Source organism: Gekko japonicus, unplaced genomic scaffold (genome assembly GCF_001447785.1).
Source record: "Gekko japonicus isolate JY-2015 unplaced genomic scaffold, Gekko_japonicus_V1.1 scaffold1466, whole genome shotgun sequence".
Taxonomy (NCBI): domain Eukaryota; kingdom Metazoa; phylum Chordata; class Lepidosauria; order Squamata; family Gekkonidae; genus Gekko; species Gekko japonicus.
Window position 1 is genome coordinate 345,261 of NW_015170929.1, and position 9,983 is coordinate 355,243.

General features: G+C 50.5%; 1 protein-coding gene across 1 annotated transcript in view; it reads right to left on the reverse strand.

Annotated features, from left to right (window-relative positions):
• The window catches only part of ANKRD13D (ankyrin repeat domain 13 family member D), a 38,107-nt gene that overhangs the window by 18,365 nt on the left and 9,759 nt on the right, over window positions 1-9,983 (reverse strand). The window contains exons 6-14 of the mRNA XM_015418824.1: window positions 9,760-9,949; window positions 9,325-9,391; window positions 8,961-9,042; window positions 6,765-6,826; window positions 6,457-6,587; window positions 6,106-6,263; window positions 5,712-5,870; window positions 4,725-4,888; window positions 4,274-4,353 (exon numbers count right to left, since the gene is read on the reverse strand). Of these exons, the coding sequence (XP_015274310.1) occupies window positions 4,274-4,353; window positions 4,725-4,888; window positions 5,712-5,870; window positions 6,106-6,263; window positions 6,457-6,587; window positions 6,765-6,826; window positions 8,961-9,042; window positions 9,325-9,391; window positions 9,760-9,949 (1,093 nt within the window). The remainder of the gene's footprint in view (window positions 1-4,273; window positions 4,354-4,724; window positions 4,889-5,711; window positions 5,871-6,105; window positions 6,264-6,456; window positions 6,588-6,764; window positions 6,827-8,960; window positions 9,043-9,324; window positions 9,392-9,759; window positions 9,950-9,983) is intronic.

Below are 9,983 nucleotides of genomic sequence, written 5' to 3' on the forward strand. Positions count from 1 at the left end.
GGGGGGGGGCCTGGGTCCAGAAATATGTTTCTGCTTTTACTGATGAAGATAATGCCTCCCTGCGGGCATTGCCGGATTATGTCCGTAGCCCAGAAGGTCTGATTTATTCTGGGGACAAACTGTATGTGCCTATTTCAATGAGGAGGGAAGTGATGGATTCTGCTCATGGTTCCAGACTGGCAGGACATTGGAGTTTTGTTAAATCACTGCAACTCATCCGCAGACAGTTTTGGTGGCCACACATGCGCAAAGACCTATTGACTTTTGTTCGATCCTGTCAGACCTGTGCCTTAACTAAACCCAGGGGGGGCAAGCCTCCCGGTCTTCTGCAACCACTCCCTACTCCATCGAGGCCTTGGGAAGTGGTGTCCATGGACTTTATTACTGATCTCCCTGTGAGCAAAGGGAACACTGTTATTTGGGTGGTTGTTGATTTATTTTCTAAGCAAGCTCATTTTGTGCCTTTTCCTTCCTTGCCTACAGCTCAGAGGTTGGCGAAATCGTTTATGTCTCACGTGGTGAAAATTCATCAATTACCTGCTAAATTAATTTCTGACAGGGGGACCCAATTTGTTTCTAAGTTTTGGAGGGAACTTCTTTCCATTTTAGGGGTGGAACAAGGGCTCAGCAGCGCGTATCATCCTGAGACTGACGGACAAACAGAACGAGTTAATCAGACCCTGGAGCAATATCTTCGTTGTTTTACTAATTATCAACAGAATGATTGGTGTGAATTGTTGCCTCTTGCTGAATATTGTTATAACAACACTGTCCATAGCTCCACGGGCATGTCTCCTTATAAAGCTGTTTCTGGTTACGACAGCCCCCCCTCCCTTTCCTGGAGGGGATGGGCCAACGTCCTGTGGGGGATGCTGATACATGGTGTATGTCCTTGCAAAATGCATGGCCTCTGCTATGCCAAACGCTTGACGCAGCCAAGGCTGCTTACAAGACCCAGGCAGACAAGGGTAGGGTGGTGGGGTTTGATCTGAAACCTGGGGATCTTGTGTATGTCTCGACCAAGAACATTAAGATGCTGCGACCTAGCAGGAAATTGGGGTGGAAGTTCATTGGTCCATTCAAAGTGCGTAAAGTCATAAATGATGTGGCGGTTGATGTTGTTTTGCCTAAGAATTTACGTGCTCTGCATTCTGTTTTTCACATGAGCCTGTTGAAGAAGGATCCTGGCCCGTCTCCCTGGAGACCAGCAGTTACTCCTCCTCCACCTGTCATTTTGGAAGGGGATGAACATTTTGAGGTCGCTGATATCCTTGATTGTAAATTGAAACGTGGTAAACTCTGGTACCTTATCGAATGGGTTGATTTCGGTCCCCAGCACCGCGAATGGGTGGAAGAAGGGGATATTCGGGCCCCTTACCTGATCCGCAGTTTCCACAAAAGGTTCCCGGACAAACCGGGAGGCCTCCCGCCCAGCCCGGGAGATCTCCCGCCCGACCCGGGAGGTGTGTTTTAAGTGTATTTTAAGGGGGGCAGTATGTCAGCAAGCTGCCATTCTGTTTTCTGTGACCTCTGTGTACATATTCTTTCCCTGTTGCACCCGGCTTATTTTCTATCATCCTGCTCCTGCGTTGGAATGCACAAGATAACTGCTGGAGGTTGTGTGGGGGAGAAGATGCTGTAATGCTTGCCTATTGCTTTTCTCATGAGACCTGCACCTGTGTTTTGTCTGATGTTCTGCCTGGTTCCCATGGACTGGGCGCGCAACCGTTTCATTAGCCCGCCAGCGGGAATGCTATTCATTGGATCTGTATCTGTTTGAATTTCCTTTATTATGCTTGACCTAACTGTGTATCCCCAGTTCTAACAAAGAACGTGTTTGAGTATGTCTTCAACGCTTTGAAATAAATTTTGCTTTTCTTGAAAACGTGGATTTATTCTCGATGCTTGGGGATCCAACAGGGTGCAGTTCTAAGGCAAGTCTATAAACTGTTTAGAATAACAACTAAATCCAGTGTCAATGTAGCTTGGAGATAACACTGATAGGTATAGCACGCCACCAAAACCATACTGGGGTAAACCCAGTGCTGGCACAACTGTCAGAAATGAGCAGCACCGTGGGCATATTTGGAGAGGAAGAGGAATTTAGTTGGTATCCAAAGACCCATCCCTGACATTATGTTATGCTGGAGAACACACTGGCATAAATATAAATGCTCCCACTAAAAGCAATGGGAGTGACAAGTCCCCCCAACATGCACCCCTTCCAAACTCACACAAACCAATTGGTTGAGTCTGCAACCAACTGCAACTATCCCAAGTGCAACATAAACCCTAGCCATAACACCCATGTCTCAGATGACAACAGGGCATGCATCACAGAGCTCTGGCCACATGATGTTGGGCACACTTAGAACACATACCCATATGGGACGCTTTTGTAACAGGAACTCTCAGGGAAAGGACACTTTGCACAAAAAGAAAGTGCTTTAGATAAACAGCCAAAGAGGAGAACAAACATTGTTTCAGCATCTTGCTAATGCTTCTTTGCTCAGAACGCTTACAGGTAATCAATTTCAGGACAAACACCAACCTGGTCCCTCCATCTCGCTAAATGGGGGTGCAGGAACAATGCACCTCACACAGGTGAGCAAGGGAGAGAGATCCCCTACCTGAAACTTTGACTGCTACAAATGCTCCCTTCCCCCAGTCAATATGTACCTGCTGGATAGTGCCTTTACATCCCTCCCTCCCTCAACATTCACCAGCACTGTCTCCCACACAGGGGGCCCACAGTAAGTATGTACGGTGCAGAAATCCCCCATACCACTTGGAGATATGTTGGTAGGACATCACTCCATTAGCAGCACATCATCTCACACGTGGAGGACACACAAAGTACAGCATTTTACTCCAAACATTGCTAGTGCTGACCAAACACTCACAACCCCTTTTGTCTCACAGGATCACAGTTCCCTACAGTACTCTCAACAGGAACTGCAGAGATAGTTCCAGTGCAACTCTCTACTAGGAATATTGGCCCGGTGACTGAAATATCTCCCCCAGCTGGAGAATTCAACCGTGTGGGAATACCCAAGCAGAAGGGAGTGGAGCTGTGGGAACACGAAGAGGACGTGGGTGGAGCCACTCTCTCCCATCTCCAGCTCATCCTGGAGCCCTCTTGCTGTTTCTTGCTGCTAGTGAACATCACTCACTACATGTCTGGTGTCTGGAGCAGCCAAGCAGCACGAATGGCCTCAGTGCCTGGGGAAGATGGTGCAAAACCTCAGCTTGACAACAGGAAACATGTCGCAGGCTGGGAGTCAAATGCCCACAGCGCTGAGGAGTGCAGTAGTTACAGGTCTCCTGTCAGGCACACCACCGGCCTCCCTCTAGTGGGAAGTAGTGCATTTCCCATGTTCCTTCCTTTGCTGCGTTCTGTGCTTGAGTGGGGGCAGGCATGTTGGCTGCCTGCTTCCATATTTGGTTGATATTGGGGGGGGGGGGATCATCTATAGGCCACTCAGTGGTATTGCTCTGAGCTCCAGTGCAGTTGCTGTTTCTTTTCTCTGTTGAAATGAGCATAGGATACTGACACGCCGTAATATCTGAAGTGTAGGACTGAGCTGCCTGTCATCTTAAGCAGATCAGTTTTCAGGGCCGTAGCCAGCAGGCGGCACCCCCTATCGAATCTCCAGCACCCCCACGGCTGCCTCCCTCCCTCCTCTCACCCCACACTGGGCCTTCCTTCCTTCTTCCTCCTGTTGGTGGGGGGAGGGGCAGGAAGAAGGAAGGGCAGATTACAAGGGCCGGTGCTGGCCGACATCGGGGGGGGGAGGGGAGCCTGGGGTGTGCAGCACTACCTGGCCCTGTAATCCGCACTGGCCTGCGCCGGCCCTTGTAATCCACCCATCCTTAGGAAGGAAGGAAGGAAGGAAGGGGCCCACAAGGCACCGCACACTCCAGGTTCCCTTCTCCCCTCCAGAGAAGGACCTGGCCTTTGCACCAGCAGCAGTGAGGGCTGGCTCAAAGCAATTCCTGTTACAGGTGCAGCTTGTTGCTAATTTAATTAGCACAACCCCCCCCCCCTCCAAAAAAAAACTGGCAACCTGCAACAAATAAATTCCTGGCTACGGGGCTGTCAGTTTTCTATTTACGTTTTGCTAGGCTGATATACAATTCACCCTTCAGTTCTCTCACCATAACTTTCCTGGCTATGTTCTGCATACAGCCTTGAGTGGGGCCATGGCACATACAGCCGCGGCTGCTCATGAAGTCTACCGTGCTACTTCCTTGCTGCCAGAAAGAGACTCACCGTTCCAGCTGTAGTTCCTCGTCATAGGATGGGGGATTGGATCCTGGTCGTGTGTTGGTCAGAGCTTCCCATATAGTAACCTGATGTAACATACAAGAGCATGCTAAAAATCAACCACATTACTTATCCCCTCTAGCTGGATTCAGTGGCTGGTCTTACTTGAGCTAGTTGTAGACTCACAGATTTAGAAATGGAAATACTGAATCACCTGTGTGCACAGGTGAGATTAAGATTTGTAAAGCATTTTGTACCATCTATAAATAAAATAAAATAAGCGCCACCTGGGAGCTGGCTTGCTACAAAGCCTAATTCATCCTCCCCTTGGCATCCATGTAGCCGTGGCTAGGCCACCTTGCAATTGCAGCCCTCTGAAAACCATTTGCCTTGATTCCAGGAACCAGAGGGGTGGGTACTCGTGTCTGCCTGCTAACAGGCCAGCTCCTGCCCTCACCTGGTCTGTCTCTGTGCCAGCATCCAGAAGGCTCTGCTGAATGGCAAACTGAAGTAAGTCGTCATCTTCATCCCTCATGGGCTCTGTACGGCCTGCACCCAACATGGTGTAGCCCTGGGGCACCTCAAATACTGATGGGTCCACCTCACAGGGAAAAGGGTACACTGGGCCCAAGGAGAAAGACACAATGGTTAGCATGCTGGTCAGGGACAAAGGAGCCCTCATTTCCATCATTTCTCATGTCACCAAAGACCCGTCAGTCCACCTGTGCCTCATTTCCCCATCTACAAGATAGGCTCTTGAAAACTTTTGCCACACCAAGTCTCCTTACGGTAAGAAGCCAAAGGTTGAAGTATTCCCAGGGGGGTATAAGTCGAAAAAAGATGGCAATGTGCTGGCAGAGCTTATTGCTAATTTATTGTTATTGAAGATGACCAAGTAAAAAAGCTTCATGTCAAAAAATATCAGCAGTCGTCCCACTGTCTTCCCACCACACCATCAGCGTACTTGACTGGGCGGGCAGGCAGATATTCACCTCCTAGTGATCAGGATAGACCTGGACAGATCCTCTCTCTGACTCTAAGGCTACCCTTCAAGGCCATCCATGACCCAAAATCTGTGCTGGAGGAGAGGCAGCCAAAGGGCGGCTCAGGCTGAGACAGGGAGAACACAAGGTCCAGTACTGGTCACCACCCTGAATACATATGGCTGGCGGGTGGGTGGGTGGGGGAAGAGAGTCTGTCTCCCTCAGCAACTGTTCTCTCCACCCCGGGAACAGGGGCTCACAGAACCACTGGGCACCCATACCCATTGCTGTTCTATGCCTCCTTCCCACTGTCTCCTCACTGCTGCTGGTGCAAAGTGGCCACGTGACCTCTTTCTCTCGGCCACAAAAGCTGTATCCTCTTGCCCACCCCACCCTCATGCCTCTGCAAAGCTTCAGATCACGGAAGGCACCGCTCAGAGAGAGCCCCCACCCCGTCTTACCTTTGGTGCCACTGGCTGCTTCTGCCCCGGCACTCAGTTCCTCAGTGCTCTCGGGACTGGGTGCGGGCGGACAGATCTGCACTGAGCTCAGGGGCTCATCACAGCCACAAAGATTACTGAAAGTGATCCGAGCGTTCAGCACATGGAAGAGGGGGATCTCTGAGAATCAGGTGGAAGATATGCAAAAGAAAGTTGGGGAAATGAATACTGGCAAAGCTCTATCCTCAAGCCCCTCTATTTCCCCACCTGATCTTCTTTCCCCCACATTTACTCATCTGCCTCCAGGCTGCAGTTAATTCTAGCTCACTAGTCCTCCAGCTCTGTCTCCTTCTGGATGAGTTCCAACTTCCTTCTCCCCAACCACCCACTGCCACCAATGCCCTGCATCTCTCACCGATTTTGACAGGGAAGCCAGGCGGCAACTTGAGGGTAATGAAGTCACGCAGCTTGGCAAAGTGGGCGTTGCTGATAGCCATCAGATCAATTATGGGTGTTACCTGCTCCACCAGGGAGAGGGGATGGTCCTCACACAGCCACAGGGTGGCCTTGAACCTGGCAAACATGGGAGTGCGTCAAATCCCACAGAAACCTCTTAGCACAGAGAGATCGGCCTGCAGTTTGCAGGGCCATGCTTTCATTTCCCTGCAGACCCTTTTCCAAGGGGCACGTGCAAACATCCTGACTCCTTGTTCCACTGCTTCCACCCAAACCCTGCCATGCACCCTCCCACTGCGGCACACCTCACCTCTGCACTTTGCTGGACATCTCAATAGGGCGACCGATATTGCGAGACTCCAAGTTGAAGTTGGGGTCAAAGTATTCCTCAGGGGTAATAGCCGTTGGGTTGGTGGGGCTCGCGGACTGCAGCACAGGAGCCTGCAACGGTAGGAATCAGGAGCCACCGACATGTACCCACTCACCCACGATGCAGCTTGCTCCCCCCCTCCCCTCCATGCCATCTCCCCGCCCCGACTACTTGCTCAGCCTCATTGGTGAGGCTGGGCCAGGGTCCCTTCCCCCCGTGCACAGATGGGATCTGGCCCTGTCACTCACCCCATTCTGGGCCGCATGCTGCTGGGCTATTCCCAGGAAGGACTGGAAGGGGGTCTTGGAGCCTGTGGGGAAGGAGAGGAAGCCCAAAAGAGTGAGTCCAAAGCCTGCCTTTCTGGAGATGTTTTTTCTCTGCCTCCTTATTCATGCCCACGGGCTAAGTGATTATTTATATTTTGGGGAAAGATTTAAACTAAGATTTCCAGATTCAACAAGGTACAACACTTCTCTGCCTTTCATAACCACTGGACCTGTCCCATCCCCTCTTGGACTTCCTTGGCAACCAGCCACAGTGTGCTATAATAAGGCTCCTGCTTTGACTTATTATAGATTGCTTTCATTAGCAGACTTGATGGTTTCTGTTGAGAAAGAAAGGTGAGATAGAAATGTAATAAATAAGCAACAGTTGCTGAGTGGGGAAATTTGGCAACTTTCCTCACTGTTGCAGCACTGTGATGAGAGAAGCCACTTGCGCTGTAGTAACTAAGCACGCTATCAAACGCTCTGGAATGTGTGTGAATAGAGACTGGCTGCTCTTCAAAAGGAGAAGAAGAAAAGTAGGTTTTTATACCCCGCTTTTCTCTACCCAAAGAAGTCTCAGAGGAGTTTACAATCGCCTTCCCTTCTTCTCACCACAACAGGCACCCTGTGAGGTAGGTGGGGCTGAGAGAGCTCTGAGAGAACTTTGACTGGCCCAAGATCACCTAGCTGGCTTCACAGGGAGGGGTGGGGAATCAAAGCCAGTTTGCCAGATTAGAGTCCACCGCTCGTGATGACTACACCACACTGGCTCTCTGAGGGTTCCCTTGTAATGTCCTCTACCCCCCCTCCCCCAGGCAAGAAGGGGGGGATTTCTGCCTTGCCAAAACCCTGACCAATGAATGTACACAGCAGCAGAACAGACAGCTGTCATGGGCTACCACAGCTGGAGATGGCAGGAGGACAGCACGGTTTCCTGGGCATATGTTTGGGCAGTGGGGTTAAGTACCTGTCAGTACAATGTACTTTTAGTGGCACTAGTTGCTACACAAGTACAGTATTCGTAATAGAGGGGGATCGCCCTGTTGTGCAATACATGGTAAGTCTGAGGCACGATTGCTTCAGGGCAAAACTTGACACAATGCAGGATATCCAGAATCAGATTGCCTGCTTTGGTTTTATTTTCTGTTTTCTCCAAGACAGCTGTGTACAATTGCCAAGACCTAAACACGGAGGGACTCCTGACCTGAAATAGCTGGGGGGGGGTATTATTTGCCCCGCAGGGGGAGCAGAATATGTACTGAATGCTCCTGAGACTGTTTCAGTTCAGGAAAAGTGTGGAGTGGGCAAGGCTGAAGATTCCCCCCCCCCCACTGCAGTCTCAATCGGAATCCAGCCCCTGCAGGCTTTGGAACTGAGTTCCCACCATGGAGCTGCTCTGTGGCTACAAGTCCCCACGGCGGCGATCATTTATGAAATGCAATGTGTGTAGTTTGGCCCTAGTTTGATGGGGGTGCAATGTTGGGGGAGGGCTAAACCCTTCCTCCCTGTACAGTCTCCCTAATCTAAATTGTTTAATTGACAATTTAGATCAGGGGAATGGTTTAGGAGAAAGGGTTAATCCTTACCCAGTGCAGCTTTCCCAATCAAATTAGCAATGCAACACAGCTGCTTTGTAGTAGAAAAACAAACTCAAGGGAGGCCTGGTTTTGGAGGGCCTGAGTCACACCTTGTTTGCTCCTTTGTGTCAGGTTTCAAAAGGCTAAGGAAGCAGTAGGGGTTTTTCAACTATGAAGGTTCAAGCCTCCAAGTCTTCTTCTCCTTTCTCAAGACTGACACTGGAGGTCCTGGACAAGCCCTTAGTAGCTAACATAGTGGTTCTGCACCCTCCAAGCTCCTATGTACCTCTCCCCACTTGGCATCTTCCCAAAATTCTTTACAAACGTCTACTTCCTGCATCATTTACTCTCTAGCTTGAAGTAACTAAGCTGGCAGCAAATGGTAGCTAGCTAAAAAGAGCCTTGAGAAACAGGAGGGAGTCCTTATTCCATGCCATGACTAATGAGGACAAATCACCAGAGGCCAGAGGGCAGCAACTGCCAGAAAACATAACATACAAGTGGGTGGAGCTGGGGGGGGATAATTTGCAGAACGTGTGCGGGGTGGCGTTGGTTGAATCAGCACGGAATCACAACTGGAGGGGGTTCAGGTATGTTTTACCCTTGTTGCGTGTTTTGTCCTGGTCTGATAGGTGCTCTGTACGGGTTTTGGTGACAAGCTCCACATTGATGGCACTGTAAACCTGGAGAAACACAAAGGCCACCGATAGCATATGATCCCATCCAACACAAGCTTTACAGGAAGCCGGGCTAAACCCTGCCCCATGGAAGTGTGCTATCCATGCTGGGTAACTACGCCCACAAGTTAGATTCAGGTGGGTAGCTGTGTTGGTCGGAAGCAATGGCAGAAAGTTTGAGTCCAGTGGTACCTTTAAGACCAACACAGTTGAACTCTGGGTATAAGCATGCATGCACACAGAAGCTGATACCCAGAACGAAACAAGTGAGGTGGAGAAGAGGTCTACCTTAGCTTCATAGCCACTGATGCTCTCCATCTTCTCCGAGCGCCAGCCCCAGATGCCAGATTTGTTCCTGCAGACAAGGGGGAGGCCCTAAGTCAGGCATGACAGAAGAATCCCTGGTTCAGATAGGATGCTTCCTCCCTAGTTTAAAGACACAGACTTCTTCAAATGCAGCTTTTGCATGCAAACACACAATGAGAATCCTAACCAGCGTTATTCAACCCTGTCCTTTGAATTGCAGGCTGATTGGGGTCTTGACTCGTCTTCCCAAAGTGGTCCTTTGGCAAAAATAGTTGCTAATCTAGGCAAACTGGATGGAATTCCTTTTCCCCCTATGTGGCCCACGCGTGGGCCTCCTCCTCATGCCCTCCAGCACCAGCAGGTGTTCCCCTGGGGCCATAGCCACGCCCAGAGCCTCCCCCCCCCATCCCAACTCACCGCTCAAAGGCAATGTTCTTGGTGTCGAGGTGGGTAGAGACGATGGGTGAAGTGAGCCGACTGGCAACGTGCTCCTCTGAAGGCTGCATGGCAGCTAGCATCAGCTCGGGCTCATGCAAGGCCAGTGACAATGTTTCCGTGTACACCACTTGCTTGTCGTGATCCACCTCCATCACCACAGCATTCTCATCTGGCCAACCGGGGGGGGGGTGTGTGGACAGAGA